At 40.6% G+C, this 27,391-nt stretch overlaps 1 protein-coding gene across 2 annotated transcripts in view; it reads left to right on the top strand.

The window, feature by feature from the left end:
- Positions 1–26,823, top strand: part of SMYD1 (SET and MYND domain containing 1) — a 39,918-nt gene extending 13,095 nt beyond the window's left edge. Inside the window, exons 3-10 of one of the 2 annotated variants that reach the window (XM_072126288.1) lie at positions 2,083–2,296; positions 4,041–4,171; positions 6,721–6,759; positions 9,189–9,381; positions 9,497–9,589; positions 9,684–9,847; positions 10,578–10,746; positions 26,441–26,823. In XM_072126288.1, coding sequence (XP_071982389.1) covers positions 2,083–2,296; positions 4,041–4,171; positions 6,721–6,759; positions 9,189–9,381; positions 9,497–9,589; positions 9,684–9,847; positions 10,578–10,746; positions 26,441–26,599 — 1,162 coding nt within the window. In that variant the 3' untranslated portion in view covers positions 26,600–26,823. The remainder of the gene's footprint in view (positions 1–2,082; positions 2,297–4,040; positions 4,172–6,720; positions 6,760–9,188; positions 9,382–9,496; positions 9,590–9,683; positions 9,848–10,577; positions 10,747–26,440) is intronic. The other variant, XM_072126289.1, reaches the window with a different exon arrangement.
- Positions 26,824–27,391: the final 568 nt, after the last annotated feature.

The raw sequence follows: 27,391 nt of genomic DNA on the forward strand, positions 1-27,391 counted from the left end.
TTTATGTCACCCCAGCAAGACACTGTCACCTGTCCCCAGTCTCGGCAGAGTAGGGCTGATCTTTACAGAAAGATGGTGAGGGAGTACGTAGCTGACCATACCATCGTCCTAAATGATCACACAGCTCCCTACAACTACTGGGTTTCAAAGCTGGACATGTGGCACGAACTGGCGCTGTACGCCTTGGAGGTTCTTGCCTGCCCTGCCGCTAGCGTCTTGTCTGAGCGGGTTTTCAGTGCAGCTGGTGGCATCATCACCGATAAGCGTACACGCCTGTCGACTGACAGCGCTGACAGGCTGACGCTTATCAAGATGAATAAAGCCTGGATTTCTCATAATTTCCAATCTCCACCAGGTGAAGGAAGCTCAACCTGAATAATTTATGCACTCCTCCTCCTCCTCATTTTCCTCCTTCTCCTCCTCTTTGTACACTAAAGCAGAGGAAACTGGCTATTTTTTGACAGGGCCCACTGGCTCTAGCTATAGTACTTTATGCATTTAATTTTTCTGGAGGGCCACCTACCCGGTCCTCTGTTTTAAACAATTTTTGGGAGTGCCACATACAGGCACTCAATCTATTCAATTTTTCTGGAGGGCCACCTACCTGCTCCTCTGGTTTGAAAACTTTTTTGGACTGCCACATACAGGCACTCAGTCTATTTCATTTTTCTGGAGGGCCACCTACCTGCTCCTCTGGTTTGAAAACTTTTTTGGACTGCCACATACAGGCACTCAATCTATTCCATTTTTCTGGAGGGCCACCTACCTGCTCCTCTGGTTTGAAAACTTTTTTGGACTGCCACATACAGGCACTATCCAAATTAAATCGTCTCCATAGCAGCCTCCACACGTTGTCTCCATTGCTACCTCCAAAAGTCGTCCATATAGCTGCCTCCATACATCGTCCCCTTATCAAACGAGGTGTGTCAGGCAGAAATTTGGGTTGTTTTCATGGATTCCACATCAAAGTTGTTAACTTTGTCGCCACCCTGCTGTGTTATCCACAAAATATACTGGCAAACTTTTATGATTAACCGATATTATTTCAGCGCTTCTTGCGCATCTGTTTACATTCCCCTCACCCGCCATATCCCAAACTTATAAGAAAGCTACTACACTTGATCTTATACAAAAGGTTCTTAGAAGTGCTGTTTGGGGAGTAGCCTAGAGACAGGGGCTTGGATTGGCGAAAGCTCGCCTGGCAGCGGAGCGCCAGCTCCATGCCAAGATCCAACTAACATAGTTTTAACTGCAGCACCTTTAATCTACTACTAGTTCACTGCTTCCATACATGGTCCCCTTATCAAACGAGCTGTGTCAGGCAGAATTTTGGGTTGTTTTCATGGCTTCCATGTTAACTTTGTCGCCACCCTGCTGTGTAATCCACAAAATATACTGGCAAACTTTTATCATGTACAGATATTATTTGAGCGCTTCTTGCTCACCTCCTTTGGTTCCTCTCTGCCACCCATTGGTTTGAAGCCTGAGTCCATTTAGGGTATGTCGCCATGACACTCTCTAGCCTGCCGCTGCCTCTGCATGCCGTCCCCTATAGTGTCAGGGTCAATTATTGGATGTTTTAGATGCTATCTAGCTTCCTTCTGTCACTCTGTCATGGCCATGCTGTTGCCCATAATTTTGGCATAATGGTGCGATTAAGCTGCCCCTGCTGTTTCCTGTCCATTTCCGTGGTGTTTCCATCCTTTTCTGAGGTTCCCAGGTGTTTGGCCAAGCATCCCTGTGCAGAGCCTTGGTCCCCTTGAAAAATGCTCGAGTCTCCCATTGACTTCAATGGGGCTCGTTATTCGAGACGAGCACTCGAGCATCGGGAAAAGTTCGTCTCGAATAACGAGTACCCGAGCATTTTAGTGCTCGCTCATCTCTAATTGGTACCATTGCAGGGGGGCATTACATGGCAGCTTGGGACATAACAGAGGGCCAGTAGTCTTCCATAAACGTATAAAGGCATGACTGCATAGTTTTACACATTATATATTCTGGGTGCTCATTACACAACATGGTGTGAAATATTGGGCAATGTATATTATGAACATTAATGAATGATGTCTGTACTGTAACCAGGCTTGCGGCGAGGATCTTATGGAGGATAGAGAGGGAAGGAGGTGGCCAAACAGAGGGATGTTTAGTCTCCGTCGATGACCTACAAAGCCACATAGAAGACTTTGATTCAGAGGAGAAGAACGGACTGATGGAAGATGTCCAGACCTTTCTGGATTATTGGCCCAGCCAGAGCAAACAGTATGGCATGCAGTATATCTCACACCTGTTTGGAGTGGTAAGTCTTAAATGGGGGGGAACCAAAGTATTGCAAATTGGAACAATATTTTGATGAAAGCAGTAAACAATCACTCGATATTCTGGAGCTGATTTGTTAAAATAAATGAGCCTCAAATATAATGACAATTTCAGTTCATTCAGACTTGAGACATGATGGACATAGTTGGGATTTTTTAAAGGATGTCTGCAAATCATCATTCAGTTAAAATTTAATGGAGCTTATTGACTTTGATGGACAGTTCTAAGGTCTATTTGTGAAGCTCCGGTTCCATCATATTCATTAAAGTTGCTTTGGCCTTTTAATAACTGTTCTTATGATCTATTTTCTGTTTGGGATTCTTTGTTTTCAAAAGCCCCAAAAAAGTCTCAAAATGCTGGAGTAAAAATGAGACTTTTTTTTTGCAAAAGTCTCAAGTCATGAATCTGTCTTTGCGTTGCTTTGCAGTAGCAGTAGTTCTATCTTTACGCCATATTAATGAAGAGGTGTAAATGGCCCTGTGAGACTTTTTAGCAGTGAGAAGTCTCAAAAACATCAATGCAACTACTTTGAGACTTTTTTACAACAGTAAAACCAATGATAAATAACCCCCATAGTGTGCATTAGAGGCACAATATTTTTGGAATATAATTTATGGAAAATTTTGGATTTTCCTCTGTTATACCAAATTTTAAAGCATTGACCCTAGAGGCATTGTTGTAGTAGAAAACATTGCACCTTTTGGTACATAAAGGAGAATATAGAAATGTGCTTTCTCGCAAAGTCTGATTCACTTCCTGATATCCATTTACATCTTTACTTCTCTACTAACAATTAAGTTGTTTAGATCTTGTATTTCTGATTGCGATAAGTCAAATATGGGTCAACATTTTTTTTTTTGCATTTACAAAATAATGAAAGTAAAGAAGCAAATAAAGAAAGTTATGTCATTGAGAAATCCCACTAGTCCTGCAAAAAGCAAGCCCACATGCAACAACTTCAACAGAAAGATTATATTTTGCTACTCTTTCAATTAGACTGCAAAAAATTTTAAAATATGGTCTTGGATTTTAACAAAGATAGCCTATAGCTTAATGGGATATATAATAAATTTTTTATTGTGATGAAAAGTGGGGGGCCCAAAAGATTATTCTAGAAAGGGCACTACCGCTGAGGCTCACCAGCATAACCAGCTAAAAATTTGAAAATGTACATTAAAAATTTTAAAAAAAGGGAAAAATAGATACTGTTGGCGCATTTCGAACTAACACCGGTTCTTTTTTTTTAAATCAGATAACTTTTATTAAAGCATATGTGTATTACAGTATACATATACAAATAGCACCAGTTCAACTGTAAATATAAAGCATTGATTCTGAACATATAAACATTCCCCCCCCCCAACTCCCCCCTCCACTAACACCGGTTCTTAGTTGTAACATAACTACCCATGAGATCCAACAGACCTACTTTCTGTGTCATCAGTATTGGAAACCTCCAACTACTCCAATAAACTCACACTATAGTGTTTCGAAAGATTATAAGTATACTTCTGTATTACGTCTTGTAAAGATGCCATTGGGTACCTGTAAAGTGTTGACATTGATGGATATGAAGTTGCTACAATTTTTTATTAGTGGGTATGTCTTGTAGCTTAGGCATTTGTTTTATTAGACATGTTGTGGTATCAGGTGGCACATTTCCTCACTAATGGTTATCTTCTCTGTGTCTCCCTACCTCCCCCCTGCTGTGTTTACATGGAAAGATAAGCTGTAATGGATTTACTTTAAGTGATCAGAGAGGCCTTCAAGCTGTCGGAGTTGGAATTTTCCCAAATCTTTGCCTTGTTAACCATGACTGTTGGCCAAACTGCACGGTGATCTTCAACAACGGCAAGTAAGTAGAGTCATTCTTCGTAAAATATATATTGTTGCATCGAAAAATATTTCACGTAAACGTAAACATCCAGCTCTAGGGAACTAGTCCACTGAATATAAGGAATTTGGACAATATGTGTTGGGCTACAAAAAAAAAGGGAGTAGGCAGCTAAAGTAATGGAAAGTAACCAAGTGAGCATTAAAGATAAGGTGATTAAGCTTCTAGAGGAACATTTATGACATCTTGGGGGTGGGTCTAGTTTGGTTTTCGAAGGTTTCAATGTGGCAAACTATTATGAGGTTCTTATTGGATTTCCCTGAACCAGGGTAAACAACGAGGCGATGTGGAAGTATGTTCTATAATACTATCTTACCGATCATCAGCCAAATCGTTTTGGCTCGGTCCATTACAGGGAGCTGTGACATATGAATATCTGTTCCTCTCTATTAGTGAGTTAGTTCCAGTCACAGAAATAAAGCCAATTTATAAAGGGTAACCTTGTGTGCTCTTATCCCTTGACATTTCTATGACATTTCATTCACAGACATGTCACCTCCCACGCTTAACCTAGCTGTACTGTGTTATTAGCTGATAGGACATAGCAGGTGGGAGCTGTTTTTTTTTCATATTATTGCTGAAGTTGACTTATGTTACATCATTTTTATATTATATTCACATCCGGAGATGAATTCAGAATTTAATGGGTTTTCTGCGAGGCCTCAGACTATATTAGATATCTAACTCAGGCTTAAACCCCAATCAGTTACCGTTTTTGCACTAGGCCCAGGACTTTCAAGTTACAACTTCGTTTTGGTGAAAAGGGAAATTATCCCTCCAATAAATAACATTGGTTATACATTAGAGGTTGTTGCTTGACCTTTGGGACGCCAAACTAAGGTTGGACTGGCTGACGAGAATACCAGACAATAGAGACGAGTGCACTAGACCAGTGATTTTCAACCTTTTTTGAGCCGCGGCACACTTTTTATACTTAGAAAATCCTGGGGCACACCACCAACCAAGATGACACTAAAACAGTCATATTATACATATAGTTAATAATATAGATTCTAAATTTATTTTACTCACTCAGTGTGAAACGTGGGCCTGTTTCGATAAACACAAAAGGGATATCCTGGCAGGAATGGTGGAAAGACACACACAAAGCTCTTCCTCAACAGTTCTCAGTTTCTCCCTGTTTTTAGTATATGGTGCTGATTATTATGTGGCTCATATACTGCAAAATAAATGGGTACAATGAGAAGTACTACGGCCATGAGGCCAGAGTACAAGTGCCAGCTCATATACTCAGCATATGAGCTGGTACTTGTAGTACTCCAGCCTCATGACTATAGTATTTCTCATGTTACATTTCTTATTGTTATATGCAGTATACTGCTGGAGTACTACAAGTACCAGCTCATATGCTGAGTATTCTGCCAACAGTTCATATACTCAGGCAAAAGCTCATATAGTCAGCATTATTGGTGGGCATTACCTTGGCGGTGGGCAAATGCGGGAGTCTCTCTGCTCTCAGGATGATGCGCTGGCCTCAGTGACGTCATTTTGTCGCACGAGGTTCAAAGCTTGCGCATGTGTTATTGTACACGTCTCCTACATTGTAAGAAGCCGTGACTGCGCATCGCTGCACATTGCCGGGAAACAAAACACAGGGGGGCATCATAGTTTGGGGAAATTTCCCCGCGGCACACCCGACCATGTGTCGCGGCACACTAGTGTGCCACGGCACACAGGTTGAAAATCACTGCACTAGACGTTTGCTTGTGGGTTCGGCTGTGCGACCCGGACATATTGCCAGACTGGCGACTGAACAGCCAATCCGGCAAATTGATGCCTTAAACAATTAGCCATGGCTATGATTGGCCAGGAGGGTACCCCCGAATGTTGGGCCTGCCCATCTCTACCAGAAAATCCTCCAGTGGGTCCAGGCTCTAACACATTATAATGGACCTCAAAGATCTAGCAGAAGACAAACCAATATGGAAATTAAGCAATCACTTGACAATTCACAAATATTATAAAATTTTAGATCTTATTTATACATCCCACATGGGGATTTTATGTATAAAGGTTGAATTCTATTGATCACGATCTCTAGTAGCTCCATCATACCCCAGGCTGACCCTGCCCCCAACTATCATGAGAATGACAATCCCTTGTCCTCAATTGACACTTGAATGGAGTCAAGTTTGTGCTGGTGTACGTCCAATTTTTTTAATTTAATAGATTTTTTGGGCAACAGGAAATGTATTCCTAATAAGGTAATGTAAAAATATGGTGTCCAATGGATGTACAAATATCATTGTTACAGGCTATGTATCAAACTCTTACAAATTTGTTATTCTCTATTCAGTACATTAAATATACAAAAAAGAGGATTATTGGCTATACAGTAATAAACATCTAATACATAGAAAATTATTTACAAAATTTGTCCCAAAACTGGAACTTGATGCATAGCCCCCATTTATATTTTGATCCCAGATCCTCCCACCCTTTCGATGGAAATTGTTGTACCCATTGTAGACTCTTGTTTTGTTTTTCAGTCATGAGGCTGTTAAATCAATGTATCATACACAGATGAGGTGGGTCGGTGTCACAAGTATCGTGAAATCTCTCACTCCTCCCCCTCTTGTTTCTCATTGGAATCAGTAACCCACACAATGGGGGTCATTTATTAAGGGCCCGATTCGCGTTTTCCCGACGTGTTACCCGAATATTTCCGTTTTGCGCCGCTTGTACTTAAATTGCCCCGGGATTTTGGCGCACGCGATCGGATTGTGGCGCATCGGCGCTGGCATGCGCGCGACGGAAATCGGGGGGCGTGGCCGAACGAAAACCCGACGTATTCGGAAAAACCGCCGCATTTAAAAACCGAAAATGTGTCGCATAAGGACCGCTTACCTTCACCTGGTCCAGCTCGGTGCATTCCGGCGCGATGAGTTTACTTTCAGCGCAGCAGCGCCACCTGGTGGACGGCGGAAGAACTACCTTATTAAATCCCGGCCGGACCCGAATCCAGAGCGGAGAAGCCGCCGCTGGAACGCGAATGGACCGGGTAAGTAAATGTGCCCCAATGTCTCCACTCCCATTGACAAAACCCATCGACTTCCGCAAATATCTCCCTCCACGTATAACTTCACAATGTATGAGACCTCCATTAATACCGACAATCCCGTTCTAATTCCATCCCCTGTTCTGTGTATTCCACCTCCCACCTCACTGAATATTTGGTGCACAATGATGTCCGATGTGGGCCTCTGAAAGCATGGAGCATTGTCATCGTTAGCCAACATCTTAGCCATGTGAATCTGACCAACTAATGATTTCTAACAAGAATAAAAATACTAAAGTCCACAAAAGTTTTCTTACATATTAATGATGCCAAATTGAATAGATAGCCATGGTTTAATTTTCCAATGATGAAGGTAGACAGCATGGATAGCTTTTCTGATGAGTATATTCCTATATTCCTAACACAGTGTTGATTAGACTTTCTTTAAAAACAAAATTAGGCTAGAAATACTCACCTCCACTCCTCTTCATCTTGATCCTGGCGCTGTCTGTCGCTAGTCTTGACACGCCGGGATCACCTAGAATTAGCAGCATGGAGTGCAGGGACAAGATGTCTGGTGCTCCAGGCTACTAATTATGCATGCTGGGAGAGGGAGGTGACTTTACTTTACTATGTATAATTTTTTAGGTTCCAAGGTGCGAAAGAAGAAACCTGAGGTCATGGGACCTACTTCAGCCATTGAGTGATCTCCTCAGACCGGGGAGCAATAAAGATAGTGAACTTCCCAGGAAAAAGGAAGTGACTTCATAGGGTCCAAGAAGGCCACTCATTGGATGAAGCAGGTCCTGTGAACTCATGATGTCCAAGATTGAACAAGATTAGAGTAAAGGCAGACAACTTATCTTGAACGCTGCTCCAGCACGACTGCTCCTGTCCTACTTTGGCATTTGTTTTCTTCGTTGCATCGATAATGTTACATCAGCAACATAATAACTGGCCTTGCGTTACACCAGTGCCACACCAATGAATTCCATAGCAAGTTATGCTTAATTCTTTATTACAGATGCCACTTACTTTGCCCCAATTTTGGTTGATTTTGTACAATTCAAGTACAGATGGGTGACTGAGTGACTAAACAAAACAGTCCACTCCAAAATGGCCGCCTCTCGTCTGTGCCTAGGGATAATCTCCTGTCAGCGCTCTCACGCTGCTTCTGAGATGCCTAGAAATATTACAGGCAATTTAACAACATATCTCACAAGGGATTTGAACCCAAGACCCTTGACATGACTAACCTGGTCTCAAGCCAACGTAACCGGAGCCTGAGATTAAATTCTAGACCAGTCCCTGGAATGTAGACCATTTCTCTCATCTATAATTTACTAAATTGAAGGAACGTTATTACTATGTGTACGATTAACTCTAATGATAATCTAAATTCCATAATAGTAATATTAATATAAAAAAAACAATAATAACATCAGTAACATTTGCTTCAATGATTTTTTTTTGTAAAGTGAGTACTAATTATTTCACAGTTTTTCTTTTGGCTAATTTCCTGTATTTCCAATCTTTTCGGAAATTCCATTAAAAAGTGAATGTGTATTAGCCATCTTTTGCAGCATGGTCATTTGAAAAATTTTGGTAAAAAAAAAAGTAAAATATTCTGAAAGGCACAAAAGAAAATAAACATTTGTAGAGATCCTAACCTATGCGATGACATGTAGATGATGATGATGGTTATGACTGGGATGATGAAGATGATGGTTATGGTTTGGTCACGTCGATGAAGCATGAGTATCAACGCATCAAACTAATCCTCATTCCCGTAACTCGGAGAGACTTTGGTGATCGGCCAGGTAACCTATGGCCCTCTAAAAGTTATATAGAGGTCACAGACTGGGAAGTTGGAGAGTCAAACATTACCTGGCCTTCACTGAAGTCTTCTCAGAACCTCATTTTGGAATTCTAATTGGTTTTCTGATTATCCAATGACAGAATCGAGATTCGTGCCCTTGGAAAAATCAACAAGGGAGAAGAGCTAAGTGTCTCTTATGTGGACTTCCTAAATCTTAGCGAAGAAAGAAGACTACAGTTGAAGAAACAGTACTACTTTGACTGCACGTGTGAACACTGCACAAAGGGGACCAAGGATGACCTGTTATTGGCAGCCAAAGATGAAGAAAACAAGGTAAGTAATGAGTATTACAGATCATCTTCCTGAAACCAATTTGTGTAAATTTAGGATTATGGTCAAAAATTCTCCATCTCCTAGTTTTGTTTTCTAAATTTCCTAAATTTTGCAGCCTGCAGAAAATGTGGTGAAAGAGGTAATACAATTCTCAAAGAACACCCTGGAGAAAATAGACAAAGCTCGAGCTGAAGGATCTTACCATGAGGTATGACCAGGTTTACGTGAGTTCTATCAGTTTCTACTAAAATTCTCAAAAAATTCTACTAAATTCTACTAAAATTCTCAAAATTTGGTGACAGGTGGTGAAACTGTGCCGAGAATGTCTGAAAAGGCAGGAACCGGTTTTGGCCGACACTAATATTTACATGCTGAGAATCCTAAGCATAGCGTCTGAGGTGCTCTCCTACCTTCAGATGTTTGAGGAAGCTGCTGAGAACGCCAAGAAAATGGTGGACGGTTACTTGTAAGTAGCTACAAACTGATGACCATCAAAACAAGGGACTTAACAGATATAAAAACAAACACAAAGAAGAACGACAACTCAACATCATATGTATGACCATCTTAAAGAACTTGATATTTGTTTTTTTTACTCAACCTAACTAGAGGCACCAAACTGTGGACATCTCAACTTACATAGAAGGGTTTTGGTCCTACTTGAGGATGTTAACATGGTGGTTAGTTACTGTGGAACACTGTGCCAGGGCTGGGAGGTAGCGGGGTTCCCACCTAGTCCAGAATATGTCCATCATACAACTACCCATCATACTATCAATTTGAAATGTGGTTTTCCAACTATAGAGGTCTATGATTTCTCAGAAGAACTTCCTCATAAGCCATGTAATGATACTACAATTGGGTATCATTTATGAAAAGTATCTGAGAGCCAAACTAAGGTAACTTAAGGTGCTCAAGGCAACTAATCAGAGCCTAACTTTCATTTTATAAACTGATGTAGGAAAATGAAAGCTGAACTCTGATTGGTTGGCCACACAGTTTTGCTCTTTTCTGATATATCATTAAGAACCATAAGACAAACATATTATTAAATACATTTTATATTTACCCTTGGGGACCAATCACCTGAAATCAACCATATCCCCCCCAGTCTATAATTCCACCCTGGTGGCTTTTGTTGGGTGTTGTATATAAGGGTCATTGTTTTAATTAATGCTCCACCCTTTTTCTGACAGAAAAATATACCACCCAAATAATGCCCAGCTTGGGATGTCCATAATGAGGGCTGGAGTGACACACTGGCATGCTGGACTCATTGAAGTTGGCCATGGGATGATCTGTAAGGCTTTCGCTATACTTTTGATTACTCATGGACCTTCACACCCCATCACCAAAGATCTGGAGGTAAGTACATTATAGCTTTCCTCTTCATGTACAAATTATACTAAGAGCAAATCTATGTTATAGTAGGTAAACAGGCAGCATTAGTTTTTTTCTTGAATATTTTTTCTTGAATATATATATATGAGTATTATAGTAGTTATATTCTTGTACATAGGGGGCAGTATTATAGTAGTTATATTCTTGTACATAGGGGGCAGTATTATAGTAGTTATATTCTTGTGCATAGGGGGCAGTATTATAGTAGTTATATTCTTGTGCATAGGGGGCAGTATTATAGTAGTTATATTCTTGTACATAGGGGGCAGTATTATAGTAGTTATATTCCTGTACATAGGGGGCAGTATTATAGTAGTTATATTCTTGTACATAGGGGGCAGTATTATAGTAGTTATATTCTTGTACATAGGGGGCAGTATTATAGTAGTTATATTCCTGTACATAGGGGGCAGTATTATAGTAGTTATATTCCTGTACATAGAGGGCAGTATTATAGTAGTTATATTCTTGTACATAGGGGGCAGTATTATAGTAGTTATATTCCTGTACATAGAGGGCAGTATTATAGTAGTTATATTCTTGTACAAAGGGGCCGTATTATAGTAGTTATATTCTTGTACATAGGGGCAGTATTATAGTATTTATATTCTTGTACATAGGGAGCAGTATTATAGTAGTTATATTCTTGTACATAGGGGCAGTAATATAGTAGTTATATTCTTGTACATAGGGGGCATTATTATAGTAGTTATATTCCTGTACATAGGGGGCAGTATTATAGTAGTTATATTCCTGTACATAGAGGGCAGTATTATAGTAGTTATATTCTTGTACATAGGGGGCAGTATTATAGTAGTTATATTCTTGTACATAGGGGGCAGTATTATAGTAGTTATATTCCTGTACATAGGGGGCAGTATTATAGTAGTTATATTCCTGTACATAGAGGGCAGTATTATAGTAGTTATATTCTTGTACATAGGGGGCAGTATTATAGTAGTTATATTCCTGTACATAGAGGGCAGTATTATAGTAGTTATATTCTTGTACAAAGGGGCCGTATTATAGTAGTTATATTCTTGTACATAGGGGCAGTATTATAGTATTTATATTCTTGTACATAGGGAGCAGTATTATAGTAGTTATATTCTTGTACATAGGGGGCAGTATTATAGTAGTTATATTCTTGTACATAGGGGGCAGTATGATAGTAGTTATATTCTTGTACATAGGGGGCAGTATTATAGTACAGGCAGTCCCCGGGTTACATACAAGATAGGGTCTGTAGGTTTGTTCTTAAGTTGAGTTTGTATGTAAGTCGGAACTGTATATTTTATCATTGTAATCCCAGACAGAACTTTTTTGGCCTCTGTGACAATTTGATTTTAAAAATGTTGGGTTGTTATAAGATCCAGGATTAACAATAAATCTTCATTACAGACACCTGTGATAACTGTTAGAGCTGATCATTGTAGCCTCGGACTAAAGTACTATAAATTACCAATATCCAGAGGTCCGTTTGTAACTATGGGTCGTATGTAAGTCGAGTGTTCTTAAGTAGGGGACCGCCTGTAGTTATATTCTTGTACATAGGGGGCAGTATTATAGTAGTTATATTCTTGTACATAGGGGACAGTATTATAGTAGTTATATTCTTGTACATAGGGGGCAGTATTATAGTAGTAATATTCTTGCACATAGAGGACAGTATTATAGTAGTTATATTCTTGTACATAGGGAGCAGTATTATCGTAGTTATATTCTTGTACATAGGGGGCAGTATTATAGTAGTTATATCCTTGTACATAGAGGCAGTATTATAGTAGTTACATCCTTGTACATAGGGGGCAGTATTATAGTAGTTATATTCTTGTACATAGGGGGCAATTTTTATTAGTAAAAAACAAACAAAATACATTTTACATTCTTATCAGAATTTACAAGAAATCATAATTCCATTTATAATAACTTAAATGTCCATCACTGGTTTAAGGGGAAAAAAGTCAGAAATAAACAAAATAACATGATCAATCAGTATAGACTTATGTTCCTCCAAAACTTTCTATTCCCATCACTTTTCCCAATCTCTATGGATCTGATCCACCTGAGCTCAGACATAATAAGTGTGACTGCGGCCACGTGGTGGAAGGTCTCGCTGTGGATGGAGACTCGGGTCCTGTTGTGCCAGTGATAATACTTAATGATGGTGATAATGAGGTACATGGTCCCCCGGTCAATGTCCGTTATATGTGGTGTTACCCCATAGATGATATCAGGGTATCTAAGGGACTGTAGACGTGGTATATTCAGCCTGCGGGACACCTCCTGCCATATCCGCCTCCCTCCCGGGCACTCGGTGGTAAAGTGCTCCATAGTCTCCTCCTGCTGACATCCTAAGGGGCACAAACGATCAGAAAGACTCAGGAATTTTAAATTTCCTCTAACAAAAAGTTTCCCATGCAGAGACAACCAGGCGATGTCAAAGAATTTGGCTGGAAGCCTCGGTCCATTAAGGAACTTCAGACTCTCCTGCAGGGTGGCCGTTGTGCAGTCCCTCAGAGCTGGCTGTAACGAATAAAAGGTCCTACAGACACTGGTATAGAGGTCCCTCCTGGTCTTACTCTCCAATAATGTTTTGTCTAGCCTCCACTTTTTCATGCACCTGAGACCATACTCCAGGTACTGGGGGAGGAAGCCAGGAGTCCATCGGCCCCTCTTGAGACTGCCGCCTCGCACCCAAGACTCTGCAAAAGGCAATATCCAGTCCCTGACACTACTTACCCACAGGAGACCATTGTTTGAGTCCAGGCAACCAAAATTAACTTTCAGAAACATGGAGTCAAAGAACACCCTTGGATTTAACATATCCAGTCCACCCTCTCTCCTCTGCAGGTAGGTGATCCCTCTTTTTACTGGGTTCAGCCTGTTCCCCCACAAAAGCTGGAAGAACAGGCTAAAGAGCCTAGCGGAGAAAGATTCTGGCAAAGGAAAGACGACAGAGACGTAGAGGAAGACAGGGACCAGGTAAGTCTTCCTCAGAGTAACCCTTTCTCTATAGGTCAGCCTCCAGTTCTTCCATCGCTGAACCTTTGCATTTCCGGCTTCCAACTTCTCTTCCCAATTTAGCTTGGCATTATCTTCCCTCCCAAATTTCACCCCAAGGATCTTAATATGGGTGGAGGCCTTGGCGAATTGTGGCAGATCAAAGCCAGGAGCAGTATCCAATGTCCAGAAAGCCTGACTCTTCTCCAGGTTGACCAGAGACCCGGAGGCCTCTGAGTAGCTTCTGATGGCTGCAGATAACATCTCCACCTCACGAGGTTCAGATATCACCACAGTCACATCATCCGCGTAGGCAAGCACTGGGGGACCGGAACCCCCCGAAAATCGCACCACTGCAGTGATCGCAGAAACAAGTCTATGGCAAACACATACAGCAGTGGACTCAGGGGGCAGCAATGTCGCACCCCGGCCTCTACTTCAAAAGTGTCCCCCTGCCAACCATTGATCAGAGGAAAGCTCTTCGCCTCTCTGTACAAAGTTTTCAGCCAATCTATAAATTGTCCCGGAATACCGTACTTTGACAAAGTGGCCCATAGATAATCGTGGTCAACCCTGTCAAAGGCTTTAGCCTGGTCCAGACCTACAACATATCTCCCACACCTCAGAGCTTTACATCTCTCAAACATCTCTCTTATCAAGATGACTGCTCCAGAGATGTTCCGCCCTCTTACCGCGCCGTACTGAGAGCCTGCCAACAGTGCCGGGGACAAACAGACTAACCTAGAAAACAGAATCTTTGCCAGAATCTTCCGGTCGACATTCAAGAGGGCGATCGGCCTCCAGTTCTTGATGTCACTAGGCTCTTTCCCTTTGGACAGCAGAATAAGGGAGGACACTCTCATGGATGGAGGCATCAGGTGATTTTCTAAACAATTAGTAAACACATCCACAAGGATTGGAGCCAAGAGGTCTCTAAATTTCTTATAGAATTCACATGTTATTCCATCAGGACCTGGTGCCTTCTTCAGATGTAACTTATCAATGGCCTCTTTAACCTCCTCCTCTGTTATTCCTGCTGTCAAAGGAGAAAAGTCCAAATCTTTAGTGTCAGGGCCTGGAGTTGCCTCCAAGAATTGAGCCATTTTCTCTTTATCCAAAACCTTCCTCTGAAATAACTCAGCATAGTAGGATCTCACCACCCCCAGGATACCCTCCCGAGATTCCTGTAAAACTCCCTGGGAGTCAGTGAGACCTGTTATCGATTTCTTGGCCACACGTTCCCGGCAATTTTCATACGGATCGGGAACACCCAGTTTTCCGTAATCTCTTTCTATTACCAGGGACGTGTAGCGGCTGTACTGATACTGCTTTATTTCAGACTTCAGTCGGTCAATTTTCTGTTTGTCCCCCCCTCCCGCCGAATACAGTGACTCCAATTCTCTCCGCAGCTTGAGATACTGGCTGTACTTACTCTTACCCTTCTTCACTGACAGTCTCTTCAAGAGGGACCTGATCTCCTCCTTGACGTTCTCCCACCAGTCAGATATGTTATCATAGAAGTTCTGTCTCTGGAGCTGGTCCTGAAAAAGGGAGTGGATACAATTCTGGACATATACATCATCCAGGATGCTAGAATTGAGCCTCCATAACCCCCGACCAATGTCCGAGCGGTTAGAGGCTCCCATCCAAAAAAATAACGCCAGGTGATCAGAATATGGGACGACTCTCTCGCTCATCCCACTAACAGTCTCCGAGGGACTCACAAAAGCCATATCGATCCTGCTGTGTCTGTCAGCACAGGAGTAGGTGTACTTAGGTGTCCTACCATCCAGGGTGAATACATCACATAGATCGGCCTGTGATATGATGCTCTTTAGGACTTTGGAGTCTCTGACCACTGCTCTGCCCGAGGACCTGTCACCTGATGTCATGGTAACATTGAAATCACCCGCCATTATCACAGGGATAGAGGTAAAAAGATACTGCTTCACCTCATTGAACAGCTGGATTCTCTCTGTCACTGTCTGTGGGCCATAGATGTTGATCAGCCGGAGCCGCCTACCATGGATGGTCACCTCTAGCACCAGGCACCTCCCCATAGCGACCTCCGTCAGCCTGTGCACCGTCACGTCTGTGGTGTTAAACAGTATGGCGACCCCGGCGTACGGCTCCACAGCCAGTGACCAGTAAGAAGGACCAGACCGCCACTCACGCTCAGCCTCACGGAGATGCCCCAAGGTGGTCAGACGGGTCTCCTGCAGGAAGATGACATCAGCGCCCAGATATCTTAGGTGGTCATATACAGCGTGTCTGGTCCTTCTTACTTTAATGCTGTTGACGTTGCTGGAAGCAACTTTTAGAGAGAACCCAGCCATTACAATGATAAAGAGCAGAGCAGTGACCCCCATCATCATGTGTCAGAGTCATCCTCCCCCTGTCTACCACCTGTCTCCATGTCTGACTCCACAGCGGTATCTTCAGGAGGGGGCTTCTTTTTAGTTGGGGGGTCCCCTATGTCCACCTCACACTCATTGTCAATACGTTCCAGCTCTCGCTCATAATCCCCATCTGACTCTGACAGAGCATCAAACCGGTTGCCAAGGACCATGACCCCAGTATCACCACTGGACTTCCTCCTGGTCTTAGGTTCCGCACTGTACTCCTCAGGCTTACGGGAGGATTTATCTTTTTTCTTTCTTTTTTTCTTCTTTACCTCCTCATAATCACCAGGTGCTACAGAGGTGGCTGCCTGAGGCTGCTCCTGGATGACAACCTCCATACTCCCCTGAGTGCTCCCTGACCGCTGAGGTTCTTGAGCAGTTTTACCTGAGCCCTGTTGTACTTCCCGCCTAGTCAGAATTTGTCCTGACAGCATGGCCTCCTCCTCTAACACGTCTGCCTCCTGGACTATCTCATCATCTGAGAAGTCTCTAGCAATGTTATGCCAGGCCTCCGGGCAATCCTTGTGTGAGTGGCCCATCTCACCACATAGATTACACTTGACCTTCTCACAGCTGGCACTGAGATGGCCGACCTCCCCGCACAGATTACATTTTACCACTGTACATATTTTAGCCACATGCCCGATCTTACCACATCTGAAGCACTTCCGTGGCTGCCCTGGGTAGAAACAGACGCCTTTCTCTCTACCAATGAAGAAGGAGTTAGGGAGGTGTAGGGTGATGTTATTGTACTGTCTCAGCTTTACTAGAACCTTCCACCCTCCAGTCCAGATACCGTCGGCGTCTCTATTCTTGGTGAGGTCAGACACAAGATCACAATGGCGCCTGAGCCACACTAGAATGTCCTGGGGAGGAACCGACTCGTTCCAAAAGATGATATTCACCACTACGGTACCTGGCCTGGATATGGGGACAAACGTGAATTTACACCAGCCATCCTTGTCCCTGAACCGGGGGAGTTTATCCCAGAACCTGTCCAGACTAGACATGAGCTTGAAGCTGACATCATAGCCCTGTCTGTCTGGAAGGTTTATGACCGCCAGGATGTCATCTGGGGAGAACCCCATTTGGCCGCACAGGAGATCCCGGACCACAAACCTCCTATCCGGGAGATCTTCCTTAGCGCCTCTGATCTTAAAGCGCACCACGTTCCTCCTCTTAAACGCCTGCCCTGAGTAGTGTGCGCCAGAGGTGAAGGAGGGAGCGCCGCGGCTCCAGGCGTTTTTAGGAGGCTCCTGACGGGGCTCACTCTGGGTATTGGGCGGAGGGTCTGAAGTAGAGGGACCTGACTCATCTGGGGGGCTCGATGTTAAAGGGGGGAAGTCACATACATCATCCTGTACAACCCCCTGCCCCCCATCCACCGGTGGCTGCACCTCCCAGATAGACTGAGGGTCCCCTCCATCCCCCAACCCCTCAGCCACATCAATACGTCCAGCAATGTCCCCAGTCTCTGTCACTACAGCACAATTCTGGGTCACCGCATCACCATGACGCATGGATGGAAGTCCACTGTCTTGCTGCACAGTCTCTGCTGGGACCTGTGGTACTACAGCATTTTTATTCAGGCCTGCTGCGGGGATCTGCGGCTGCTCTTGCGTCTGTCCCTTCTGGAATGAGAAACTTGCAGGTTTCAATACTTGGGGTGACACTTTGTGGGGTGCATCAAGTCCTGCTTGTGCTGCAGGGGCCCGGGGTCCAGGGTTACAGCTCTGCTTCTGCTGGGCAAAGCGCTCCCTGTTCTTATAGGACTCGGCCAGGGGTCCCATCCTCTCCAGAACACAGTCCATGTCCCTGACCACCACCGCCAGCTCCTTACTTAGCGCCTGCAGCTTACTATTATACAGGGCGCTGCTCTCTGGGTGCGCAGTCCTCAGGCTATACATACAGTCTATCTGCATCTGCAGCATCTGCTTGTGGTGACTTAGCTCCCCCATCCTCCTTACCAGTGCCGGGATCTCCTCCGCCATCTGCAGCTCAGGCGCTCGGGTGGTCTCTTTCACCTGCCGTGCTGGTTGCTGTAGTCCTCCAGGCTGCCTGGGTGTAACCATCTCCTGCCTTGGCTTCTCAGGTTTGCTGCCTGTAATGGCCGGGCCTGAGACTGAGGCTGGATCACTCTGTGCAGAGACACTCTGCGGCTTTGCTGCTGACCTGGTGCGGCCTGTGCAGGCCATGCTGGACACAACCTCTCTCTGCTGCAGGTTTTCTTGCAGGGTCTGTCTTTCCAGAGATCTTCTCCGCTGTCTGGGTGCAGGAGTGGGGGGCTGTGCACCTGCTGCCTGACCTGTACTCAGCTGCTTCATTATCTGTGCTCCATGCTGTCCGGGCTGGGATCTGCCTTCACTTTCACTCAATTTCTTTTCTTCTTTCTTCATAACATTAACGTCACTCACAAACTGGCTGCTGCTCTGCTGGCGGCTAACTCTGGGATTTACATCCCCATCAGAATTAGTGAGGGAGATTTCTCCCGGTGTAGGCCTGGAAGCCTGGGCCTTGCTTGGGGAAGTTCCCCACCCAGGGTGGCCCCGCCCTGGGCTGTCTCCAGGCATCAGGAGACTCAGGAGCTCTGCTCACACACAACCTCCCAGCAAGGGGGCAGTATTATCGTAGTTATATCCTTGTACATAGAGGCAGTATTATAGTAGTTACATCCTTGTACATAGGGGGCAGTATTATTGTAGTCATATTCTTATACATAGGGGGCAGTATTATAGTAATTATATTCTTGTACATAGGGGGCAGTATTATAGTAGTTATATTCTTGTACTTAGGAGGCAGTATTATAGTAGTTATATTCTTGTACATAGGGGGCAGTATTATAGTAGTTATATTCTTGTACATAGGGGGCAGTATTATAGTAGTTATATTCTTGTACATAGGGGGCAGTATTATAGTAGTTATATCCTTGTACATAGAGGCAGTATTATAGTAGTTACATCCTTGTACATAGGGGGCAGTATTATTGTAGTTATATTCTTATACATAGGGGGCAGTATTATAATAATTATATTCTTGTACATAGGGGGCAGTATTATAGTAGTTATATTCTTGTACTTAGGAGGCAGTATTATAGTAGTTATATTCTTGTACATAGGGGGCAGTATTATAGTAGTTATATTCTTATGCATAGGAGGCAGTATTATAGTAGTTGTATTCTTGTACATAGAGGGCAGTATTATAGTAGTTATATTCTTGTACATAGGGGGCAGTATTATAGTAGTTATATTCTTGTACATAGGGGGCAGTATTATTGTAGATATATTCTTGTACCTAGGGGGCAGGATTATAGTAGTTATATTCCTGTACATAGGGGGCAGTATTATAGTAGTTATATTCTTGTACATTGGGGGCAGTATTATAGTAGTTATATTCTTGTACATAGGGGGCAGTATTATAGTAGTTATATTCTTGTACATAGGAGGCAGTATTATAGTAGTTGTATTCTTGTACATAGAGGGCAGTATTATAGTAGTTATATTCTTGTACATAGGGGGCAGTATTATAGTAGTTATATTCTTGTACATAGGGGGCAGTATTATATTAGTTATATTCTTTCACATAGGGGCAGTATTATAGTAGTGATATTCTTGTACATAGGGGGTGTATTATAGTAGTTATATTCCTGTACATAGGGGGCAGTATTATAGTAGTTATATCCTTGTACATAGGGGGCAGTATTATAGTAGTTATATCCTTGTACATAGGGGGCAGTATTATATTAGTTATATTTTTGTACATAGGGGGCAGTATTATATTAGTTATATTCTTGTACACAGGAAGCAGTATTATAGTAGTTATATTCCTGTACATAGAGGGCAGTATTATAGTAGTTATATTCTTGTACATAGGGGACAGTATTATAGTAGTTATATTCTTGTACATAGGGGGCAGTATTATTTTAGTTATATTCTTGTACATAGGGGCAGTATTATAGTAGTGATATTCTTGTACATATGGGTAGTATTATAGTAGTTATATTCCTGTACATAGGGGGCAGTATTATAGTAGTTATAACCTTGTACATAGGGGGCAGTATTATAGTAGTTATATCCTTGTACATAGGGGGCAGTATTATATTAGTTATATTCTTGTACATAGGGGGCAGTATTATATTAGTTATATTCTTGTACACAGGGGGCAGTATTATAGTAGTTATATTCTTGTACATAGGGGGCAGTATTATAGTAGTTGTATTCTTGTACATAGGGGGCAGTATTATAGTAGTTATATTCTTGTACATAGGGGCAGTATTATAGTAGTTATATTCTTATACATAGGGGCAGTATTATAGTAGTTATATTCTTGTACATAGGGGGCAGTATTATATTAGTTATATTCTTGTACATAGGGGGCAGTATTATAGTAGTTATATTCTTGTACATAGGGGGCAGTATTATAGTAGTTATATTCCTGTACATAGGGGGCAGTATTATAGTAGTTATATTCCTGTACATAGAGGGCAGTATTATAGTAGTTATATTCTTGTACATAGGGGGCAGTATTATAGTAGTTATATTCCTGTACATAGAGGGCAGTATTATAGTAGTTATATTCTTGTACAAAGGGGCCGTATTATAGTAGTTATATTCTTGTACATAGGGGCAGTATTATAGTATTTATATTCTTGTACATAGGGAGCAGTATTATAGTAGTTATATTCTTGTACATAGGGGCAGTATTATAGTAGTTATATTCTTGTACATAGGGGGCAGTATTATAGTAGTTATATTCCTGTACATAGGGGGCAGTATTATAGTAGTTATATTCCTGTACATAGAGGGCAGTATTATAGTAGTTATATTCTTGTACATAGGGGGCAGTATTATAGTAGTTATATTCTTGTACATAGGGGCAGTATTATAGTAGTTATATTCTTGTACATAGGGGGCAGTATTATATTAGTTATATTCTTGTACATAGGGGGCAGTATTATAGTAGTTATATTCTTGTACATAGGGGGCAGTATGATAGTAGTTATATTCTTGTACATAGGGGGCAGTATTATAGTACTGTAGTTATATTCTTGTACATAGGGGGCAGTATTATAGTAGTTATATTCTTGTACATAGGGGACAGTATTATAGTAGTTATATTCTTGTACATAGGGGGCAGTATTATAGTAGTAATATTCTTGCACATAGAGGACAGTATTATAGTAGTTATATTCTTGTACATAGGGAGCAGTATTATCGTAGTTATATTCTTGTACATAGGGGGCAGTATTATAGTAGTTATATCCTTGTACATAGAGGCAGTATTATAGTAGTTACATCCTTGTACATAGGGGGCAGTATTATAGTAGTTATATTCTTGTACATAGGGGGCAGTATTATCGTAGTTATATCCTTGTACATAGAGGCAGTATTATAGTAGTTACATCCTTGTACATAGGGGGCAGTATTATTGTAGTCATATTCTTATACATAGGGGGCAGTATTATAGTAATTATATTCTTGTACATAGGGGGCAGTATTATAGTAGTTATATTCTTGTACTTAGGAGGCAGTATTATAGTAGTTATATTCTTGTACATAGGGGGCAGTATTATAGTAGTTATATTCTTGTACATAGGGGGCAGTATTATAGTAGTTATATTCTTGTACATAGGGGGCAGTATTATAGTAGTTATATCCTTGTACATAGAGGCAGTATTATAGTAGTTACATCCTTGTACATAGGGGGCAGTATTATTGTAGTTATATTCTTATACATAGGGGGCAGTATTATAGTAATTATATTCTTGTACATAGGGGGCAGTATTATAGTAGTTATATTCTTGTACTTAGGAGGCAGTATTATAGTAGTTATATTCTTGTACATAGGGGGCAGTATTATAGTAGTTATATTCTTATGCATAGGAGGCAGTATTATAGTAGTTGTATTCTTGTACATAGAGGGCAGTATTATAGTAGATATATTCTTGTACATAGGGGGCAGTATTATAGTAGTTATATTCTTGTACATAGGGGGCAGTATTATTGTAGATATATTCTTGTACCTAGGGGGCAGGATTATAGTAGTTATATTCCTGTACATAGGGGGCAGTATTATAGTAGTTATATTCTTGTACATTGGGGGCAGTATTATAGTAGTTATATTCTTGTACATAGGGGGCAGTATTATAGTAGTTATATTCTTGTACATAGGAGGCAGTATTATAGTAGTTGTATTCTTGTACATAGAGGGCAGTATTATAGTAGTTATATTCTTGTACATAGGGGGCAGTATTATAGTAGTTATATTCTTGTACATAGGGGGCAGTATTATAGTAGTTATATTCTTGTACATAGGGGGCAGTATTATATTAGTTATATTCTTTCACATAGGGGCAGTATTATAGTAGTGATATTCTTGTACATAGGGGGTGTATTATAGTAGTTATATTCCTGTACATAGGGGGCAGTATTATAGTAGTTATATCCTTGTACATAGGGGGCAGTATTATAGTAGTTATATCCTTGTACATAGGGGGCAGTATTATATTAGTTATATTTTTGTACATAGGGGGCAGTATTATATTAGTTATATTCTTGTACACAGGAAGCAGTATTATAGTAGTTATATTCCTGTACATAGAGGGCAGTATTATAGTAGTTATATTCTTGTACATAGGGGACAGTATTATAGTAGTTATATTCTTGTACATAGGGGGCAGTATTATTTTAGTTATATTCTTGTACATAGGGGCAGTATTATAGTAGTGATATTCTTGTACATATGGGTAGTATTATAGTAGTTATATTGCTGTACATAGGGGGCAGTATTATAGTAGTTATAACCTTGTACATAGGGGGCAGTATTATAGTAGTTATATCCTTGTACATAGGGGGCAGTATTATATTAGTTATATTCTTGTACATAGGGGGCAGTATTATATTAGTTATATTCTTGTACACAGGTGGCAGTATTATAGTAGTTATATTCCTGTACATAGGGGGCAGTATTATAGTAGTTATATCCTTGTACATAGGGGGCAGTATTATAGTAGTTATATCCTTGTACATAGGGGGCAGTTTTATATTAGTTATATTCTTGTACATAGGGGCAGTATTATAGTAGTTATATTCTTGTACATAGGGGCAGTATTATAGTAGTTATATTCTTATACATAGGCGGCAGTATTATAGTAGTTATATTCTTATACATAGGGGGCAGTATTATAGTAGTTATATTCTTTTACATAGGAAGCAGTATTATAGTAGTTATATTCTTGTACATCGGGGGCAGTATTATAGTAGTTATATTCTTGTACATAGGGGGCAGTATTATAGTAGTTGTATTCTTGTACATAGGGGGCAGTATTATAGTAGTTATATTCTTGTACATAGGGGCAGTATTATAGTAGTTATATTCTTATACATAGGGGGCAGTATTAAAGTAGTTATATTCTTGTATATAGGGGGCAGTATTATAGTAGTTATATTCTTGTACATAGGGGGACAGTATTATAGTAGTTATATTCCTGTACATAGGGGGCAGTATTATAGTAGTTATGTTCTTGTACATAGGGGGCAGTATTATAGTAGTTATATTCTTGTACATAGGGGGCAGTATTATCGTAGTTATATTCTTGTACATAGGGGGCAGTATTATAGTAGTTATATTCTTGTACATAGGGGGCAGTATTATAGTAGTTATATTCTTGTACATAGGGGGCAGTATTTTAGTGGTTATATTCTTGTACATAGGGGGGCAGTATTATAGTAGTTATATTCTTATACATAGGGGGCAGTATTATAGTAGTAATATTCCTGTACATAGGGGGCAGTATTATAGTAGTGATATTCTTGTACATAGGGGTAGTATTATAGTAGTTATATTCCTGTACATAGGGGGCAGTATTATAGTAGTTATATCCTTGCACATAGGGGGCAGTATTATAGTAGTTATATCCTTGTACATAGGGGGCAGTATTATAGTAGATATATTCTTGTACATAGGGGGCAGTATTATAGTAGTTATATTCCTGTACATAGGGGGCAGTATTATAGTAGTTATATTCCTGTACATAGGGGGCAGGATTATAGTAGTTATATTCCTGTACATAGGGGGCAGTATTATAGTAGTTATATTCTTGTACATAGGAGGCAGTATTATAGTAGTTCTATTCTTGTACATAGAGGGCAGTATTATAGTAGTTATATTCTTGTACACAGGGGGCAGTATTATAGTAGTTATATTCTTGTACATAGGGGTCAGTATTATATTAGTTATATTCTTGTACATAGGGGCAGTATTATAGTAGTGATATTCTTGTACATAGGGGTAGTATTATAGTAGTTATATTCCTGTACATAGGGGGCAGTATTATAGTAGTTATATCCTTGTACATAGGGGGCAGTATTATAGTAGTTATATCCTTGTACATAGGGGGCAGTATTATATTAGTTATATTCTTGTACATAGGGGGAAGTATTATATTAGTTATATTCTTGTACATAGGGGGCAGTATTATATTAGTTATATTCTTGTACACAGGGGGCAGTATTATAGTAGTTATATTCCTGTACATAGGGGGCAGTATTATAGTAGTTATATCCTTGTACATAGGGGGCAGTATTATAGTAGTTATATTCCTGTACATAGGGGCAGTATTATAGTAGTTATATACTTGTACATAGGGGCAGTATTATAGTAGTTATATTCTTGTACATAGGGGGCAGTATTATAGTAGTTATATTATTGTACATAGGGGCAGTATTATAGTAGTTATATTCTTGTACATAGGGGGCAGTATTATAGTAGTCATATTCTTGTACATAGGGGGCAGTATTATAGTAGTTATATTCTTGTACATAGGGGGCAGTATTATAGTAGTTATATTCTTGTACATAGGGGGCAGTATTATTTTAGTTATATTGTTGTACATAGGGGCAGTATTATAGTAGTTATATCCTTGTACATAGGGGGCAGTATTATATTAGTTATATTCTTGTACATAGGGGGAAGTATTATATTAGTTATATTCTTGTACATAGGGGGCAGTATTATAGTAGTTATATTATTGTACATAGGGGCAGTATTATAGTAGTTATATTCTTGTACATAGGGGGCAGTATTATAGTAGTCATATTCTTGTACATAGGGGGCAGTATTATAGTAGTTATATTCTTGTACATAGGGGGCAGTATTATAGTAGTTATATTCTTGTACATAGGGGGCAGTATTATTTTAGTTATATTCTTGTACATAGGGGCAGTATTATAGTAGTTATATCCTTGTACATAGGGGGCAGTATTATATTAGTTATATTCTTGTACATAGGGGGAAGTATTATATTAGTTATATTCTTGTACATAGGGGGCAGTATTATATTAGTTATATTCTTGTACACAGGGGGCAGTATTATAGTAGTTATATTCCTGTACATAGGGGGCAGTATTATAGTAGTTATATCCTTGTACATAGGGGGCAGTATTATAGTAGTTATATTCCTGTACATAGGGGCAGTATTATAGTAGTTATATACTTGTACATAGGGGCAGTATTATAGTAGTTATATTCTTGTACATAGGGGGCAGTATTATAGTAGTTATATTATTGTACATAGGGGCAGTATTATAGTAGTTATATTCTTGTACATAGGGGGCAGTATTATAGTAGTTATATTCTTGTACATAGGGGGCAGTATTATAGTAGTTATATTCTTGTACATAGGGGGCAGTATTATAGTAGTTATATTCTTGTACATAGGGGGCAGTATTATTTTAGTTATATTGTTGTACATAGGGGCAGTATTATAGTAGTGATATTCTTGTACATAGGGGCAGTATTATAGTAGTGATATTCTTGTACACAGGGGTAGTATTATAGTAGTTATATTCCTGTACATAGGGGGCAGTATTATAGTAGTTATATTCTTGTAAATAGGGGGCAGTATTATAGTAGTTATATTCATGTACATAGGGGGCAGTATTATAGTATTTATATTCCTGTACATAGGGGGCAGTATTATAGTAGTTATATTCTTGTACATAGGGGGCAGTATTATAGTAGTTATATTCTTGTACATAGGGGGCAGTATTATAGTAGTTATATTCTTGTACATAGGGGGCAGTATTATAGTAGTTATATTCTTGTAAATAGGGGCAGTATTATAGTAGTTATATATGTATATATGTTGTGGTCCTTATCTAGCTGTCTTGCATAACATGGAAACATTGCACCAGTGGTGATCTGTGAGAATATGGATGTATGTATATGTAGGTAACCTCTTGCACATCTCTCTATAGGTGATGCGTGGACAAACAGAGATGGAGCTGAGGATGTTCCAGGAGAATGAATTTGTGTACTACAAGATGAGAGAAGCCGCTCTTTCCAACAAACCGTTTCAAGTATTAGAAGAGCCAAGTAATGAGACCACCCCAAACCTCTTTCATAAGAAACCATAGACAGACAGGATCAGATTTTTTTGGATCCATCCATTCTTCCTCACTCAGACCAGAACCCGGTGTAGTCCAGTCTACAGTACAGATGCTTGAAGAACATATCACAGTGAGAAGACAAATATAGAATGTAGGATTGCTCTGCTGTGAGTGTTACGTTATATCTGAAGCCATTGCCTGTAAATGATGACTTTATGATCTCTTCTTTTAATAAAAACTGTGTATAAATATTTTGACTTGATAACTACTTTGTGATATCTACTACAGAAAGCAAATGAGGCACTTGCCTAGGGGCTTACCGCATATTTGGGGTTGTTCACAAATGAGTGTTTTTTATAGGAGTTGTCCACTTTCAACAAATAGTTGATATGTTTGTGAAATGGAAAGTTATACAATGTTCCAATATGTTTGCTGTATCAATTCCTAAATTTTTTTTACATCTCTGCTTGCTGTCATTCATTGTGAAGCTTTATTGTTTACTTCCTGTGGATAAACACCAGTCCCTGGTCAAGTGATGTCACACAGGTGCAGGGCTCATTATATCCCTGGTCAAGTGATGTCACACAGGTGCACGGCTCATTATATCCCTGGTCATGTGATGTCACACAGATGCACGATTCATTATATCCCTGGTCATGTGTTGTCATACAGGTGCCCGGTTCATTATATTCCTGTTAATGTGATGTCACACAGGTGCACAACTGTTTATATCCCTGGGCATGTGATGTCACATAGCTGCACGGCTCGTTATATCTCTGGTCAAGTGATGTCACACAGGTGCACGGCTCATTATATCCC

This window comes from Engystomops pustulosus, chromosome 1, assembly GCF_040894005.1.
Source record: "Engystomops pustulosus chromosome 1, aEngPut4.maternal, whole genome shotgun sequence".
NCBI lineage: Eukaryota > Metazoa > Chordata > Amphibia > Anura > Leptodactylidae > Engystomops > Engystomops pustulosus.